The sequence below is a fragment of the Oculina patagonica genome, chromosome 7 (genome assembly GCF_052425735.1).
Source record: "Oculina patagonica isolate OP01 chromosome 7, crgOcupat, whole genome shotgun sequence".
Classification (NCBI taxonomy): Eukaryota; Metazoa; Cnidaria; class Anthozoa; order Scleractinia; family Oculinidae; genus Oculina; species Oculina patagonica.
The window spans coordinates 6,535,088-6,554,802 of NC_135764.1; the positions used below are offsets into that span (position 1 = coordinate 6,535,088).

The 19,715-nt window shown below is 37.7% G+C and overlaps 2 protein-coding genes across 3 annotated transcripts in view; both read right to left on the reverse strand.

Moving 5' to 3' along the window:
- Positions 1 to 117: 117 nt before the first annotated feature.
- LOC144661429 (myosin-2 essential light chain-like) lies at positions 118 to 5,306 on the reverse strand. The gene is made up of 5 exons (XM_078522193.1): positions 5,147 to 5,306; positions 4,918 to 5,052; positions 1,526 to 1,693; positions 796 to 873; positions 118 to 350 (listed from the first exon to the last, which is right to left on the reverse strand). The coding sequence occupies exons 1-5, from the start codon at positions 5,175 to 5,177 to the stop codon at positions 322 to 324; spliced, it is 441 nt and encodes a 146-aa protein (XP_078378319.1). The 5' UTR covers positions 5,178 to 5,306; the 3' UTR covers positions 118 to 321.
- Positions 5,307 to 13,235: 7,929 nt separating this feature from the next.
- LOC144661428 (myosin-2 essential light chain-like) overlaps positions 13,236 to 19,715 on the reverse strand; it is a 136,255-nt gene continuing 129,775 nt past the window's right edge. For both annotated transcript variants that reach the window (XM_078522192.1, XM_078522191.1), the window contains exons 4-6: positions 16,100 to 16,270; positions 14,092 to 14,169; positions 13,236 to 13,510 (exon numbers count right to left, since the gene is read on the reverse strand). In XM_078522192.1, the coding sequence (XP_078378318.1) occupies positions 13,482 to 13,510; positions 14,092 to 14,169; positions 16,100 to 16,270 (278 nt within the window). In that variant the 3' untranslated portion in view covers positions 13,236 to 13,481. The remainder of the gene's footprint in view (positions 13,511 to 14,091; positions 14,170 to 16,099; positions 16,271 to 19,715) is intronic.

Consider the following 19,715-nt stretch of genomic DNA (forward strand, 5'->3'; position numbering starts at 1 on the left):
AGGGTTTGTAAAAAGCGGCCCTCGTTGTTGAAGCTTTTTCGTGAGTATTTAGTAACTAGAAAAGAAGTACCGTAAGAGAATGAACAATCACGGACAGAGAAAAGGTATTACGAACAGTCATCATAAAAAAGTCACTTTAATGAACATACAAGTGCCAACTTAAGGTCTTAATTTTAAATCTTCTATCCCGGTCTTTCACATTAGTGTTTTAAATCAGAGGAAAATACAAGTTATACACTTTTGATTGCTTTGACTAATTGATCATTTGAACCTGAAATAAAAAAGCTTCATATTTATACTACAGAGTGTTGTTCTTCTTGACTAGTTCGACATAACCATGTTTACAAAGTCTGTGGAAGAAAGAAAAATAAAAGAAACATCATTAATACGCTGAACAAATATTGGCGGGTAACATTACCAGTTGTTTTCTGTTGTCTAAAAATTTCACCCCCCCCTCCCTATTTTTCTACCTTAGACCCTTTCTTCTTGACGGTCTGTATTTAAAGCTAGGCACACACTAGGGAACTAGTCGCAGGGACTTATCCCTTAGTGTGTACACACTAGAAAATTGACAATTTTTTGGGACTATTGGTCCCTGCGACTAGTCCCAGAAATCAAACCAGCTTTATTCGTGGGACAAGTCGCAGGGACAAAAAATGTAGTCCCTGCGACTAGAATTTCGATGCAAAATACTTGTACACACTAGGGGACTGGTCCCCGAAGCAAGTCCCTGCGATTCGTCCTCTAGTGTGTGCCGACCTTAAAAGCTCGTCGAGAATTTGTGATGTCACTCACCCGCAGTGTTGACAAATCCTCCACGTTCCCCAACATCTTCGAACAATATGTCCACGTCCCTATCTCGAAGTTTGTTACCTGTCAATCAAAATACCAAGATGAAAAAAACATAGGCACGCAACACGTGCAGAGGTAGGCTGGATTTCAGACGTCTTCTCTGGTCGCTCACTTCCGAAAATCGACCAGCAAAGACGTCTGAGGGATGGGTGGATGGAGGGATAGATCTTTTTTATTTTAAAAAAAAAAACACGGTCAAATCATCAGCTATAACAAATTTTTAACATATAATAAGGCTTATCATAAGCTATACAGAGAGGAAATATTTCAAGCTATTTCACAAAAAGCTGCTTTCCACGAATGCCGTGTCGTAAAGAACTTGGGACTCTGCTTGTCGTACATACGTTGGAAGGAAGACTGTTACATATGATGGCGCTACTATATAGGTAAAGCTATTTTTGTAATAGTTAGTGCGCGGTAATGAAACATTGAGTTGGTTCTAGAGTCCCTTAGGTTGTACGCGGTTTCTCGTTTTTCAAATTTAGCGCATAGTTAGTCTAGAACCAACCCGTGCAGAGACCTGTAATTGTAAACCACTTGCCTAGTTCCTGTACTTTTTATTTATGCCTTCACGGTATTACTGACGTCACTACTCGACCGCGACGAAAATAGAGGCCTAGGAAGTAGGCAATAAACCATCGTGGCTCTTTGAATTTACTTGTCCCCAACTCACCTAGGGCGGTTAACACGTGACGCAGTTCACCAGAAGCGACTTTTCCCGCGCTATCCTTGTCAAACACGCCCAGCGTGTCAATGAACTGTTCAGCGGTGACTTGCTTTGCTTTTTGTTTTTCGGTCATGAAGATTGAAAGGAATTCTTCAAACTTGATGCGTTTGTTACCTGAAGTATAAGACAAGCTCGATGAGTTGTACTCAATGGTTGACTGTGAAGACTTTCAGCGTATTTGCTTCATGTTTTGGTTGGTTTACTGGATTATCTGAACTCTTTGTGAATAGCCAGAGTAATTACTTTGGTTTTGGTCTTACGGCTTACAACCGAACTTCGCTCTATTAACCAATCACAATCTAGCGAACCAATCAAAACTCGAAGCAAATACATATAGCCGGCACGAAGAGCGGGAAAACGTGCGCGAGCGAGTTACAATTGGTTTTGGTTTTACTTCTGTTTGGTTGAGAAAGTGGCGCGTTTCTAAAATCCGACCACTAAGTGTAGTATTGCAAAAAAAAGCAAACGCGAATTACTTTCGACTAAAGAGAAAATCGCTCCATTCTGTAAAACCAAGCATTTGATCACTTCACGTTGTTGTTGTACAGAGTACGGCCAAAAATGAAAACTAGTTGAAGGAGAAACGCGCGGGAAGACAATACTGCCCATATAATATCTCTAATAAAAAGTTTACTGTTACGGAAATGCGGCACGATCAGTAAGTCATCACACATGTGTTTGGTTTAAGTGGCAGTAATTTAGGATCGTTCATCATCTCAGTAAATGACGGTGAAATGCGTTCATTAATTTTTGAAAGAATTTAAATTGTCCCAAAAGGTCCATTTTTGCGGCCGGCCATCATTATATGTGATGTTTTGTCGTTTTGTTATCTTATCTCTCGAGTCGTGCACCCAGAAGAAAAATTGTTTGACTGATTTAAACACACATAGTTTTATCAGAGTGAAAAAAGGCCAGTTTAACCAATGAAATTCTCCCTATTGCTTCTGATACATTATGTATGAGATAAGATGAGAGTGAAGGGTGCGTTTACGTGCGTGAAAAAATTTAGAGGCAATGAATGAACGACTTGCCTTAACGTTTGCGCAAGTCGTTCATACATTGTCTCTTTTTTTCACGCACGTAAAAAATTACGCGTCACTGGAAATCCACCTTTAGGTGAAGACTGAACATTCCCATTACTCGCGACCCTCTGTTGCAGTGTATGACCATTCAGACGAAAGCTAATGTGTAGCACTTACATATAGTTCCATTTGATTTTTCAGTAGTGTGGTAAGTGAAATTTCGAATCTTTTTTGGGCATGGCCTGGCATTGAAAGAGCACAGTAATACGGGCAAGGTAACATTTTCTTACAACTTGTCTCGCAACATATTGTGGCATTGCAAGTTGTTGGTCTTGTAAAATGTTTGCGCATACAACCTCCCGGTGAAGTAGACATGAGTTCAACTTTGTGCAACACGTTGCCGCAACTTGCGATACGTGTGACCATACGCGCAACAACACTTTACAACTTGCAATGCAAAATGTTGCGAGACAAGTTGAAAGAAAATGTTGCTTGCATCACCGGGTCTTTAGAGCGGTTTTCACTTGAGTGTCGAAAGTTAATTGCGTTTGCTTTGGTTTTGCATTGCTACGCTTAGTTATTGGCTTAAAAATCTCGCGCCACTTTCTCAGCCAATCAGAACTAAAACCAAAACCAATCGTGACTCGCTCGCGCACGTTTTCCCGCGCTTTGTGCCGGCTACATGTATTTGCTTCGAGTTTTGATTGGTTCACTTTATTTTCTGTGTCCTTTGTGATTGGCCAGAGTAATTACTTTGGTTTTGGTTTTACGACACTCAATTGATAACTGCTCTAAAACAGCTTTGGTGAATGAAATATTTGTTATTTGCCATATTTGACTCCGTTATTCTAGACACCACAATCAAAATAAAAGATCATTTTAGGTGCAGATAACCTTGCTCGTATTCATAGTATTCATAGGTTATTTGGGCCGATTTTAAAATTATCGAAGGTTTTTTTTGAAACGGGAACAAAAACCCTAAAAAAAAACTGCGAACAGATTTTAGTCAATGATCGAATTATTGAGTGTGCCTTATACTGAAATCGAAATGGCTATTTCATTGTTTATCTTCGCGTATGAATATATTTCGTCTTCCACTTAAGACGATTAGTGTTGAATGACCAAAAGGGCATGACCCGAATCATAATATCTCTCGGGAAAACGTGTTCTGTTTAAAAAATTCTACTTCAGAACCGAGTTAGGGCAAAACGGTTCCTACTTATCAGAAAAACAGAACAAGTTTATCGTACGCTACGAGATTACTTTTAAAAATGGGTTTTTAACGAGATTTCACTTCAGTTAATAAGAAAAGATAAGATATAATAGCTAATTACTGCCACATATAACGATCGCTCAATTTAATAATCGCACTCTAATTTGCACAATAAATTTCCCGCGGCTGTTTATGCAAAATTGTGATGATTTATATTGTGAACAACCACTGCGCAATTTCGTTACTAAAATGGCAAGCAACAAAAGGCTAGTTATGAAACATAATATACAAGATGACATTTCCTTTCATAATAGCGTCTGATTGTTTTCCAGGGGTATTAATTTCGGCGAGTTTTTTGTTGCTGTACGCTGAAATATGCAAAACATTTTGTGATCAAAAGCGTGAAGAAACCAAAGCTATCAGCACTTAATTTGTTTTTTAAGTAAGTTGATTAAATTCCTTTGATGTAGTCGAATATCTTTGCCATATTTCCAATGTAATGAAATGTTTGATGGGTTTGGCTTTTTTGCTTTTGTTATTTTTAACCGATGGTCCCTTAATGGCCGGATCGATTTCCGCAGCTGTAAAGTTTCTGAAAGGTTTTCTCGCCGCTTCAAACACGAACAAACGCGGTCCAATATTTTACAAAACAACACACACAAGATTATTCGATTCTATACTAAAGTTGCGTGACAGTTGTTTTATTTAAAAAAGACAGAAACATTTAATCGCCTGCTACAGAAAGCCAGCTTGACGAATTTTGGCATAAATCAGCTTTATAACTTAACCCCCAGATGTTTGTGTAGTTGAGGGTGAAATCATAGCGTAACATCTGTCAGTAGAGTTTCGCTGAACTCGCCTAAATATTCCTCAAATACGTTTGAACTGCACCAAATTCAAAATTTCTCTTAGGCACGAACGAATATCCTTTTATATGGCCAATTTAACAGATTAATCTCATAAACCATGATCTTCAGAATTGTTATTTTACTGAGCTGAAAGAGCATCAACCGACACTGGTACCATTAGAATATTTCGATTTGAAATTCGTCGATCAGATCGGAATTTAGCGAGACAGAGGCCCTATAACTAGTTTAACTCACCAACTTCTTTTTCGATCTTTTCAATCTCCTCATCGTCTGGATTAAGGTTTAACGAGCGAAGCAGGGAACCAATCTGCTCCGGGTCGATCTTGCCATCGCCTTCGTTGTCAAACAGCGAGAAAGCTTCTTTGTACTCTGCAATCATAAAAACATTTGCGTCAAATTCAGTTCTAACGTACCAATATAACCTTCAAGTACATTGTTTATATATTTTTACACAAATACTTGCCATCCATCTCTTCTTGACTTGGTTGAGACATTTTGGCAGCCAGGGAGATGCGAAGCAAAGCAAGGCAGTGCGTGCGACTGGAGTTATAGGTTTTGTGCAGAGTCGAATGAAGTGCTCAATTAGACAAGGAAGTCCTGGAATCACAGGCGGGTATTAGGGTGGGGTCATTGTGGCACGCGCACGAAATTATACTATGGGTCAGGTAAGTGGGGGCCTTAGTCAATTATCGCTGCCTTTTCTTCACCGCAGACAGGTTTACCAGAAAATCGCTTGACCTCATCGAGAACTGTGCATGATTTCCTTTTATATTTTCTTTTTGTCTATGTCTTGAATTTTTATTTGAAAATGAAAAACTGCTAGCGCTCAAAAATTTAAACATTGTTTGACTATCGGAAAGTTTATTATAAGAATGAAAGACACAACACAGTCTGTCTAGTCTGTCTGCACGAAATTCCACGAAGGGCGCAGTCGCATCACACTGAGAAGGAATGAAAACGAGATTGATATATATCAGACTACATGGGCGCGCGGCGGAGCATTTTTCCAACTGGGGGGGAGGGGGTGGGGGGCGCTGACTAGTGACTTGAAGTGGGGGAGCTTAAGAGACCCTTCTTTTATTAATTCTTTATTTTTTTCTGTAAAAGTGGGGGGGGGGGGGCGGGCGGGGGTACTCCCATATATGGGCTATATATATAGGTATGTGCCGCGGGATATGGTATGGTTTTGAGGTTCTCGGTCCTTAAATAGGGTATCATTTTTGCACCTTTTGGCATTTTGTTCCTGGTCTGATCCTTAGATAGGGTACCTAAATTCTATTAGCTTTAATAAACGCTAATGTTATGAAATTTTCTATTTTTTATCTGTAATTAAGTTTTAAAGGTCCACATCAGCCCTAGGCTGCCATTTTTATAGACCTTTGTTTTCAAATAAAGTATGTATGTATGTATGTATGTATGTATGTATGTATGTATGTATGTATGTACGCCCAGTTAAACGAAAAAAGGTATCTTAAAACTGAACTATCCGTTCAAGTATTAGTAAAGCGATTTTATAAAGAATTAATTATGTTTGGTCGTGCGCGTTTAGCCGCTATTTGGGTCGTATGGGTCGTATTTATGGGAGTACCCCCCCCCCCCGGCCCCCGGGCAGCAAGTTTGTGCAAAGTCAAAACTTCTCAAACCCATAACAATAATAATTCTCAAAGGTGTTCCACCACACCATGCAAGTTGTCCTCAGTAATCTTTTATAAACGTTTTTGTAAATTTATTTTATAACTTTTTTCCAGCCGCTGGGCTGTGGAACAGCAAACACGTACGTTAATTTCAATCTTCAATAGCCAGTGTACAGCCTCCCCCATGAGGAGAGGGGGCCGGCTGTACACAGGCTTCAACACTATAATGAGAGATGATGCAAAACAACAACAATCTGAGAAAAAAATATATAAAAAAATAATCCGGCTTGTTTTATGCTAAAGATATGCAAAGTAGAAACTCACCAAACCATGAACAGCGAAGTTCCTCTTCCCTTCTCTGCAGTGTCTTTTCCAGTATTATCAGACTATAACTGACCAGTGCTTTTTATGTAACAATACACCAATTGTCTCTGTCTAATTCAGTAATTTGGCACGAATTAGACAACTAAAAGGCCCGTTCTGCAGAACATACCGGCTTGTTTTAAGCTAAACATATGCAAAGTAGAAACTCACCAAACCATGAACAGCGAAGTTCCTCTTCCCTTCTCTGCAGTGTCTTTTCCAGTATTATCAGACTATAACTGACCAGTGCTTTTTATGTAACAATACACCAATTGTCTCTGTCTAATTCAGTAATTTGGCACGAATTAGAAAACTAAAAGGCCCGTTTTGCAGAACATACTCCAACTGAACCTATCTGTCGAAATTAAATACTTTTTTTCAGAGCATAATTCCTAATATCACTCTAAACCCTAGCTATTTCGCGTATTTACCGATTTTTGCGGGTAAATTTGAAACAAAATTATTGCAACTGGGATTCGTTTAGTTAACGGCCGGTCAGTTCTGACGGAGAACAATACATTTTTGTCGTTGAATAGTTTGCAATTGATAAAGATAATAATAAAAAGTAATCTTAAATTGCACAGATATGAAATAGATAGCTAGAGCGTCGTATCAACACAATCTAAGAATTTTTTAAAAGAACCAGAAAAACAGATATTAAAGGACAGGACGAGTATAAAACAATATTTGTTTGTTTTGAAATAACAAAAGTCTAATGCACTTTAATTTATAGGGTTGTAAAGCAAACATTAACTTATCATCAGAAATCACAACATTCGCATTCCAAGGAAGGTCAATAAATTAACTCCAAACAATGCTAAATAGCGGTCTGCTACGGGAACTGAAGACTCACGGATAGATAAAAACTAAAACCTATGGGGTAAGCCCGACACGATTGAATTTCAGAGGGTCCACCGCCTTGGAAAGAAAACCTCGAAAGGACCGCGAGTAATAATTGCCAGATTTCTCCGGTATAGCGACAGGCAACGAATTGCGAGCCTGGGGAAATATCTTCGTGATAAAGAAATTTATATCTACCCCGATCTTCCAAAGTCAATCCAAGAAGCAAGACGACGTCAAATGTCAAAGCTGAAAGAAGCAAGGAAGGCGGGACAATCGGCCTACTTCAGTCAAAGTAAACCGGATATGCTTTACATCGATGGAAAGTTCGTTCCTGAGTAACTCCCGTACTTTAAGGTTTTTCTCTCTAATCAAATACAAGAACAATTGATGAAGCTTGGACCTTCTCTTCAGGTATTCAACTGTCGTTTAATACTGCTTTTAGTTACACCAATATTGAATTCAGTGATGCGATTGGAATGGGCTGAAGAGCTTCATGGACGAATAGATTATTAGTTTAATCATTCCGTATTTGTGTGTATGTTTATTTTATTTTAAAATATGGTTTACGTTTTGTTTTTGTTACCTTTATTTCAGGCTAACTTACGTTGCGCATATTATGTTAATTAGAATTTTTTATGGTGCGATGTTACATAACCTTTTCTTTATAAGGTGTTATGCGGTAATTAGGGTGTTGGTATTCGAGGTGCTAGGCTAGCTCTATTGACAAAGAAAACATAGAAAATGACAACAAATTTTAAAATGGTTTCTTTAAATGTTCGGGGTTTGCGTTCCTCCGATAAGCGAAAAGCGATACTTTTATGGATAACAAAACAAAAAGCTGATGTTGCTTTCCTGCAGGAAACATATAGCACAATTGAGGATGAACAATTTTGGAGAACACAATGGAAAGGCAAGATGTTGTTCTCGCACGGCTCAAATCACAGCAAAGGCACCATAATTCTAGTGAAACAAAACTTAGAATTCGAACAAAAAACAGTTTTTTGTGACCCTAGCGGTCGCTTCATATTTCTAGAAGCCGTTGTGCAGGGGAACCTTTTTTTATTTGTAAATATTTATGCTCCCAACAAAGTTCATGAACAAGAAGTGTTTTTCAAAAAGATCAGAAGCAAAATTGAAAGCTATGATTTCGATCCTAATAGAAAAGTTATAATGGGAGGTGACTTTAATATCTTTTTCGATGAGAATTTGGATTGCTTCGGTGGCAATCGAAAAATCAAAGATAGGAGCGTTAATGAAATTAAAGATATGATGTCAGAAAATGATTTAATAGATATATGGAGAATCCGTCATCCAGATGATAAACGCTTCACATGGAGACAAAAAACGCCGCTTATTCAACGTAGATTAGATTTCTGGCTTGTAAGCGATTCGTGCCAAGAAGAAGTTCTTGCTACAGACGTGATACCCGCAATAAAATCAGATCATTCAGCAATTTCTCTTCATTTCAAAAGCATAACAAATTATGATAGGGGACCATCCTACTGGAGGTTTAATTCGAGTCTGGCGGACGACCCTGTATACGCCGAATTTTTAAAAAATTCGTACCCTAGTTGGCTAGATGAGTATAGGGATATTACAGATAAAAGACTGTTATGGGACATAATCAAATATCGAATACGAAAGGAAACGATTAGTTATAGCAAGCGTAAAGCTAGAGACCGTCGTGATAAGTTATCTGAACTTGAAAAAAGCGTGAAAGAATGGGAAGAAAAGTGTAATGAGTTACCAACGGCTGAGAATCTTGCGAAACTTGAGGAGCAAAAAATAGAATATGAAGCTATGTATGATTATATAACACAAGGTGCTATGATTCGATCTCGCGCTAGATGGTATGAAAAAGGGGAGAAAAGTAACAGCTATTTTCTGCGACTTGAAAACTTTAATCATAACAAATCCTGCATAAGGAAAATAAAACAAGACGACGGAAATGTCATTACGGAACCTGCTGTTATTTTAAACCAGCTAAAGTCCTTCTATTCCACCTTATACCAAAACAACGGGGCGGATATTGATCAGGGCTGTGCTAAAATCTTCTTAGGAAACCCTGACATACCAAAACTAGACAAGGAAATGCAGATGAAGTGTGAGGGGAAATTAACTTTCAATGAATGTTATCGTTCGCTACTGAGTTTTCAAAATGGTAAAGCACCGGGAAACGATGGCTTGACAGTCGAATTCTACAAAGCTTTTTGGCCAGTTATAGGGAATCTGGTAGTGGGCTGCTTGAATGCAGCGCATGAGCATGGAGAATTATCAACGTCACAAAAAATGGCTATTATTAAATTAATTGAAAAGAAAGATAAGGACAAGATGTATATAGCAAATTGGAGGCCTATCTCCTTAATAAATGTCGATGTCAAGATTGCGTCTAAGGCTTTAGCGAAGAGATTGGAATGCATTTTGCCTTTCATAATACACAGGAATCAAAATGCCTATGTCAAGGGCCGACTGATCTCCGATAGCACGAGAATTATTGATGACATCATGTCTTATACCAAAGTTAATGACTTAAGTGGACTGCTTGTCGCGATCGATTTCGAGAAGGCGTTTGACTCTCTTGACTGGGCTTTTTTAAATAAGGCCCTACTGGCTTTCAATTTCGGTGAATCTTTTATCAAGTGGGTAAGCACATTTTATTGTAACATTAAAAGCTGTGTTACAAACAACGGCTTCTCCTCCGTTCATTTTGACGTCAAGCGAGGAGTTAGGCAAGGTGACCCTTTGTCTCCGTACCTCTTCATTATTGCTCTCGAGATACTTGCTATAAATATTAGAAGCAGTAAAAATATTAAAGGCTTTAAACTTTCAGATAACGAAGAAATTAAGTTAACCATTTTCGCTGATGATCTGACGACTTTCTTGAAAGATAAACAATCTTTCGAAAATCTTTTAAAAATGTTGCGAGATTTTGGATGCTGCTCGGGCCTTAAAGTAAATAACGGTAAATTAGAGGCTCTCCATCTTGGCGACTCGTCCATAAAGCTTGATATCGGTATTAAAAATATGGATAAACCTTTAAAGATACTTGGCATCTTTTTCTCATATGATAAGAAGCAAGCCGTTAAATTAAATTTTGATTCAATCCTGGATTCGCTGAAAAAGACTCTTAATCTGTGGAAGTGGAGACATTTAACCATTCTTGGAAGAATTCAAATCATAAAATCGTTTGCTATCCCTAAATTCCTGTATAGAGCGTCGCAGTTACCTTTTCCAGATGACGTTATCAAGAGAGCGAATACGATCATCTACGAATTTATTTGGAAGGGTAAAGACAAAGTGAAAAGACGTGCTTTGATTAATAATATTGAGAACGGTGGATTAAGAATGATACATTTAGAATCCCTTATTCAAGCACAGAAGATATCCTTTTTGAAACGGTACTCTGATCCGGAAGATGGTGCCGAATGGAAACATGTTCTCAACTTTTTTCTACAGCCTGTGGGAGGCCCATACCTCTTAACATGCAATTTTGATCCAAGTTCTTTGAAAATTGCTATCCCCCCATTTTATAACGAATGTTTGACCTTATGGTCAAAATTAAATGGTTCAATGCCTGAAACAAGTGATGAAATTTTAAACGAAATAATTTGGAATAATAAACACATCTGTATAAATAATAAATCATGTTTTATTAGCGAACTGATGGATATAGGTATAAACAAAATTGGTGACATGATTAAACTGGATGGGACATGTAAATTTTTGACATGGAATGATCTGCATAACAAAGGTCTTAAAATGAAAAACTTTCTTTTGTGGCAAGGTCTAATCGATGCAATACCAGTTAAATGGAAACAAGCTATTAAGTCCATGACAGGTCCTTATATCTTGAACTCGGATTCAAATGAATCCACTTTAACTATTAATTCAGTTAAAGTACCCACATCAAAAGTAAATTCCAAAAAACTGTATGGGAGTCTGGTCTCAAGGGTTTGTGAAAAACCAACAGCACAAAGGAAATTCGATGAAATGTTCCCTGACCCTAAGCGTGATTGGAGTAAAATATACAGCTTGCCTTTCCAGGTTGCGTTAGATGCGCACACAAGAGAATTTCAATACAAAGTGGTTAATAGAATCTTATTTACAAATTCTAAATTGTGTAAGTTTGGCTTGGTGGAGTCGCCTTTGTGCACCTTTTGTGGAGAGGAGGAAGAAACCCCTGAACATTTGTTTGCATTATGTTCTTATTCTAGTGCCTTTTGGAATGAAATTTTCAACTGGCTGCAACAGTGTGTCACTGGAATTAGTGTTGATTTGTCAGAAGTAGTCAATGTTATACTTGGTTTGCCTGATCTCGAGGAACATTTTATGGCTGTAAACCACATAGTTCTTGTGGCAAAACAAACAATTGTACTTTGTAGGAAGAGATCTACTAATCCCAGTTTGAATGTCTTCCATGCTCTACTAAGGAAAACTATTAAAATAGAAGAATTTATTGCTAAGCAGAAAGATAAATTGCACCTCCATTTAGTTAAATGGGAAAATTTTTTAGATAAACTTATTTAAAGTAAATGTATGCAACGTCTGCCATTTTTCGTTCTTTTTTTGAATTTATTTATTTATTTATTTTTTTTTTGTTTGTTTGTTTTTTTTTTGTTATTTTTGTTATTTTTTTTGTTATTTATTTATTTATTTATTTATTTTTTTTAGCATAACTGTTTCCAGAGTAATTGTAGTAGTATTTCAAAATTAAAAATTGTAACTGTAGTGCACCCGTAACTATGTATTTTTTCAAAGTGTAATTGTACTTCAAACTTCTGTATCTGTATCTATATCTGTGCTTGTAACTGTATATTTAATTTAATAAAGTATTAAATTATAAAAAAAAAAAAACCTATGGGGTATAGGTAGGGGAGGACTTCCGAAAGACTAAAAACCCCTGGGGTTGCCAAGGGCTCCGTATGACCCTACATATCATGGGTGTTTGGAGCCGAAGTGTACAAATGCCCACAGTTATTCGCATATTGCATGAAATTTTTGTCGGCGTTTTATTTTACTGATTGTGCTAGATCTGGCCATTTTTGGGATTCAGGACTGATATCTCTTAAGGTAGAATTATTCCTTAATTCAACTTTAGAAGTGTGTATAACAGCCAAAACGTCACTTTCATGACATCAGTTTATTCAATACCAGTGTATTTTTGAGAAAATAATTGTTTTTTGTCTAAGGATCGTGTTACAATCGCAAAAAAGTATATGACACATAGCACTGCACTGAGTGTCTCTTCTGGAATTGGTACCATAGGGAGATACTTGAAACTCATCAATAGCTAAGCCCGCAAAAGTGGAATCCAGAACTGTTAAGTTAACAATTATTCCATGAGTGGGAGTTGGACATGAGATTGTAGATAGCCAATGAGGCATGTAGCACCGAGTTGGCTATAACAATCTCATATCCAACAAGCACAAGTGGAATAATTGTCATATTAAAAACACCCAAAGAATTGCAATATGTGAGCTCCCCAGCTGTTCTCGCTTATGCATATACCAACTATATTTGCGGTCCATGGTATATGAGCCCGTATACGAACCATGGCCTGTAAACCAGCCAATCACAACTCAGGAATTGCAATATACAATGGCAAGTTTTTCATAAATTACTGTATCACTCTGGAATGATATGGGAGTGAATAAACGGTACATTGCATAGGAAGGTGCACTTCAAGGAAAAGAGTTAGAGATGTAGGCAATATAATCTCAATAAACATTTTATTCTATAAAAGGTACCTACTGACATACCAAACCTACAAAATAATTTATTGTCAAATGCATAGAAAAATTACAAACAATAAATTGTGTATCCCAGTTATGTGAGCTCTTGATTGACGGATAATCATTTCAATGATAATGGTAAATTCTCTTTAGTTATAATCAGTTTTATTCATACAGTATCTTTGAATCAAAGGCAATAAAGATTTCTAATCTGGAGGAGTGGAGGCTATCCAGACATAACCATCTTGACAAATTCTGTAAAAAAGAATTAAAAAATAATAATAATAATATTAATATTAGCTTCATCTAATCATTCAGTGCTGATCTACAGTACACATGTAGAGAGCAACACAGTTTTTCTAGAATGCATGTAACTGGCTGTGTAAACAGTGATTTGTCTGGCATGCAATAACAAAATATATGAGAGGTGAGAGGCAGTGAGAATTGGTCATCATAAAGTGCAAGGCAGCGAAGCATGCAATCCATTCCGGTTAGCCTTAATGGCACTCTGGTAAGCCTATATAGCAGGGACAGATTTTTATTCATTGTTGCCGTAAAATAATTTACGATCAAAAAATTCTCCAGACATCATGTCAGACCAGACTTGGGATTCCATCGGACAAACTCAAATTTTGGTTGGCTAATGTCCGATGACCAACTCAGTGAACTGTTATTTGCATCCCTGTTGTAGGTGGCAAAATTGCAGGCTGCCAGCACATTTTGATTGGGCTAAGTACACTGTACCTTTTTAAAAGCTGAACATTGCACATTTAAAATAAAAATGACAGTGTGTAGAGTACTAGTAACCCTGAGTGGTACTGTGAACAGATACATACCTTCATAGTTTATTTGTCCTTGATTATCCTCCATACCACCAACAAGCAAGTCCACTTCCTCTTCAGTCATTTTTTCTCCTGAGAATAAGAGAAATGTTATTGGAGTCTTCCTCAGCAAGTTCCATAGAGCTTTTACACTATACTGAAAGCATGGTGGCCTATTGACTATTGCAGAGATTCCAACCCTCTGAGATGAAAAATGGGAGAATTTGGTCGGGGCCACGAGCGCGGAAGGTGCGGGCCTCTGGGAGGTCCATGGGCATGCACCCCCGGAAAAAATTAAAAATACAGGCCTCAAAGATGTCATTTCCTGAATTTTGAGATCATAGTCAATAGAAATTTAGCAACTAAAAACCATACAAAACCAAGCAAAACCACGTTCGAACAAACGCAAACGTTGCAGGAAGTCGAGGTAATTCATCGCATTAATTACTGCGTCCAAAAAACCGCGGGATCATGCTAGGTTGCCCTAAAGGTAAAAGAAGCCTGAGATGATTGCCCGAGATACCATAGAGAACAACAAAGGATCGTGCAAAAAAGGCTAGTGTAGCAGAGAAAACATTATCTTACTTTGCTAGAAGAAAGTTACAAAAGAACTGGAGAATATTGAGCGAAAATGGGGCGCTGGAAACCATCCCCCAAAACAGGAGGTTTCCGGCCAAAGCGGCAGGGTTGGAACCTCTGCTATTGCTAAGACAGGGCTCGAGACTAACTTTTTTGCTACCTAGCCTATTGGCTAGTGACATCTTTGATTTCACTAGCCAAAACCAATTTTCTACTAGCCTTCTCAAGCTAACTTAGGTTTGGGCAGAGGCACTTTGCCGTCTTCAATGGCTAAGTTATCATTATCTTTAGGGTTAATTTTAGGTTACTCTTTAGTAATTTCAGCTTGTCCACAGTTTTTGATATTTTTATATGTGACGACAGTGTGCTTGTGAGTTCTGTTCTCTTGGAGTTGATTTCCATGTATGGCTTTCTTCCAATCAAATTCCTGAAATTTTCACTAGCCATTTTGGCTAATGAAAGCCCAGAACCTACTAGCCAAAACTGCATTTCCATTAGCCTGTGGCTAGTTGGCTACCGTTAGTCTCGAGCCCTGTAAGAGGTCTTTGTTCAAGCCCATTATGAGTGGTCAGTTACTGATATATGGTAAAGTAACAAAGAAAATATGTTGGGTGCTATGGAAGGTTTTCGTATAATTTTTTGTCATTTAAACTGATTGGTACAAAACTCATAATTTGAACTACCAATTATTACAATCAGCCTGTTAGTAAAAACAAATGTTTATAGCCTGCAAGTGATCGTTCATGTATCGACAGTACAAGACTATATTGCGAGGAGTTTATAATAACTGTAATACATACATGTAATCCCTAGTTATTTTGGTGATAAGATAAAGACAAAATAACGAACAAAAAAAAAAAAGAAAAAAAAAAAAAAAGAAGACAAAAAATAAAGACAAAATAAAGACTCTACTTATTTTAATTTAGTTATAGGTTTTTAACTTCTTTAATAATTTCAATAATTTATTATGTAGGCATTATCTAGGCATCAGTTTTCCCTGTTAGCTTTAAAGCTAAATACCTTGACACTTGAATAAAGTTGTTATTGTCATTAATATCATGACCTATTAATTGTAAAATAATGTTATTGAGGGGGTTGATTGCTGAGGGGGTTGAGGTTCAGAATTTGTATATACAGCAGGGACCGTGGAGACCATTTTTGAGTGGTAGGGCTAGTAGGACTTTGTGAAGTGTATATACAAGAGTAGATGCATTCTTCACTTACAAGTGTTACAATTCATACATAATCCATGTCATCAAGAGCCCTAAAAAATCAACCCAAACAAAAAAAGTGGTAGGGCTATAGCCCCTACCCTCTGCGGTCCCTGTGCAGTACTCTCTTCCTCACCTTGCCCTATCTGACAACATTTGAGATTTATTAATTTCCAACTCACTCCACTCAGTTTGGAAATAAATGTTTTGAAAGGACAAACAGAGAGTCTAACCTAATCCTGTCAGCAATTGACGCAACTCGGCAGCAGATATCTGGCCACTACCATCCCTGTCAAAGACTCGCAGACCATCCACAAAACCCTCATTGGAACTTTGAGTGGGTTTTCGCTGACCAAAGGAAAGGAAAATTGGCAGAAATTCTTCAAAAGAGATACGATTAGCACCTGAAGAGAGGTAAATAACAGTAAACATTAATATCAGACTAGTATGATCATTTTTTCAGGAACATTTTAACAGCGACAAGCGACATCATTACAGCACTGAAATGCGATGTCCAGCAACACAATGCGACAGCAACAAAATAGGGTAAAAAACGACAGCAACATTCACAGCTGTTAGCTAGGCAACAAAGGTTCTCAGAAACATGCGACATTGTGACACAGCTACCCCCATTGGAAGGCCTCACTCTTGTTTGCTTGCAGTTATATTTTATTTGTTGGTTAGGGATTTATACTATCGCCATTTCGTCACCATCATTCTGCGTTCTGCATTCTGCGAAATACCCCAGGCGCACATAGAACGAAATCACAACAAAAGAAATCCGGCAGCAAAGTCATGCGACATAAAGTATGATAAAACACTAACATATGGGGCATTTTTAAACTCAGGCAAGCAAAATGCATGGAACCCACCCCCCTGACAGGGTCTCATAGTAGGGAACCAAGATGCATGTTTGAAAATTCTCATATGGACTTGACCACAAGAATTAGACCTTATTGGCAGGCAAGTTTGTCTGTGCCGCAGACAAGAGGGTGTCAATGGGGTTAACTGCTTAGCGTATAAAGGACTTTTTTCGCTATCGTAAGCGTATGAATTACAAAATATTAACTGACAAGCGTATAAAAGCATGTGATTTTTAAGCGTATATGGAGCAAAGGCGACCAATAAAAGTTTGAAATTGATAAAAAGAAATGAATATTTTTTGAGAATAACAAGATTATTGTGAACTAAAAAAGAAAGAAATGTTTATTGTCAAGCTTGTAACCCCTTTGGACGGTACGGTTGAATTCCAAACACACCTTGGGGACCTGTTTTGTAACTTTGGAATTCATTTGCGAGGCCAGACAGGTATGGATTCCACCCTTGTGGATGTGCAAACCTGTCTACAGGGTGTTACAAGGTTCCTCAAAAGATGTGTCTCAGATGTACAATTGCAGATTGGCTCAGAAAGAATCACCAATGGACCAGAGAGTACAGTAGCCAGCAAGACCATGAAATCTTGTGTGCTTATTTTACTTATTTTAAGCAGCATTAGCCGTCTTTTAAAACTATCAGAATTCATAAGTCCAGATGCTGCAAACGCGATCAACCTACAGTCTCTGTTGACTTTGGTGATAGAGAACCTTCACACAACCACAAAGAAGAAACACCCAGCACCAAGTTTGCTAGACTATTGCCGAGAGTTTGGAAAGGGTATAAGAGAATCTAGTAGTAGTAGTAGTAGTAGTAGTAGTAGTAGTAGTAGTAGTAGAAGTCTTTATTAAGAAGCTAGTCACAACAAACGTGTGGCTTTACAATAAAAAAACAATCTAAAATAAGCTAAACTAGTAAAATGAACCTATTATATGTATCAGTTACAAGGATTTTAAGAAATAAATTTAAAAAGACATCTATTTACAAAAGTGCGTTTGAAACGTTCTGTTTTTACTTTAGGGAGTATAAAGTCATGGCCCCTTTCTCTAAGAGCTCTGTTCCGTTTGGGTGGGAGCAAGTCATATAATACATGGCCAGTGTCACTTGTGATTCTGTTGAAAAGATCACTGTCCCTATTCTTAATAACATCAGATATCAAAATGATCTTATTTGTATAGCCAAAACGATAGGCTCGCCGAAAGAAAGTGTCAATCCGATCTAAATATTTGCCTTGATAGGCGGAGCCCCACACTTCTAATCCATACAGAAATAATGACATTATTAATGAGTCGAAGAGTTTACTAAGCTGATCTTTAGTGTACCCATCTATCAAGCGACTAACAAACTGGTCTGTTAAATACTACACCCACCGAAGATCCTACTATCCAGTTCCAGAGCTCGCAATAGATCTGTCTGCTATTGCGAAATTAACTCCAATCCCAGTAGTGCCCATAGACAAGGTGAACATTGCAAAGATGAGGGAATGGGCGAGTGAACATTGACAGTGTGATCGACAGCTTACTGTTAGGCAGCAAACAACAAAAGTTTCAGCTGGCACATTGCCCATGTCAGCATATGGGCTAAACCTACCACAAGATCCTCTTGAAAGCAATGTGGAGGAAGTCACTGAAGGAGAGGAAGAGGAAGTTATCGAAGAGTATGACTCTGACTCTGATTCCAGTTTATCTTTGTCTCATTTGTCTGAGGATGATGATGAAAAAGAGTGATACTTTGGTTCCTTCCATCGAAATGGAAGACAAATTAGGGCAGTGGTTAGGCTGGATTTGTAAAAATATATATCTATATATTCTTCGAGCTGACTTGATGTACTGTTCAAGAACATTGCAAGCTGGAAAAGTGCGACAGCACTTGGGAACCACTATAAGACCCTATAAATGTCTGCAGGACTCAAAATCATGTCAACTAACTGACTAAACGATTTTTTTGCTGCTTACTGACTAAGCAGCGTTTTTTTAGCTGCTTACTGACTAAGTAGCATTTTTTTAGCTGCTTACTGACTATAGCTATACCCCATTGACACCCTCAGACAAAGGTAAAACTGGAAGATCAGAATTTACCAGTACTGTTAACGTTATGCAAATCATGTCAACAGGAGTGACATTTTGCTGTGGCCATTATATCTTCCAACTATTTTGTTTCCTTGGCCACAAAGTAAAATTATTTACTTGGAAAAATAACAATGGGATTATTGCAGCATTTTATAACCAGAGCATAAAAAAGTCCCATAGTTAACCTTTTAACTCTTTTATATTACAAGCGCATTTGCATTTGTTTATTATGACTAATTGAAAAGGTCTTCTCGCTTCTCGAACGCCGCTTGCTTTTAATGACCCATGACAAAGATACAATGAGCACGCACACTGAAGCAACGTCATTGTTTACGAGGTTCAGTGCTTCTATTATTGAAAATTTCCTTACGTAGAAGAACACAGGAAATAACAAAAGAGTTAGCCGGTCAAAACATACGAATGACTCAGTTGTTATCACGAAAGACAATTTCTTTTTCGTGTAAACCGTAGACATTACATTTGTTTACTTTTCAATCGAGAAAGTTTGCCGCTGAGGCAATCAAGTAAACTTATTATAAAAATACATCACAGATTAAAAACTTTTATACAGTACAATCAGCTTACACGTTCACGAGCTTAATCTCAGTGCAGAGCTTAACTTTTTATACGTCAAGATTTCTTTCTCTTTTTTGCCAGAGAACTCTTTCGTGGCGCGAAGATGGACCTAGGCCACGAAGGATTGCATATGTTCAACATTCAGTGTTTGTTATGAAAGCTTATCAGAAGGAAAGCGAAAATATTAAAAGTATAAGGCAGCAAAGGTGCGGTTATTTTGTCACAAAACGATCGACAATGATTGTAAATTTAAGCTTGTATGAAGAAATCGAGCGTGCGACCGCTCAAAATTGGCTTCTGAAATTCAAGGCAAATTATGATTTTCCACCGC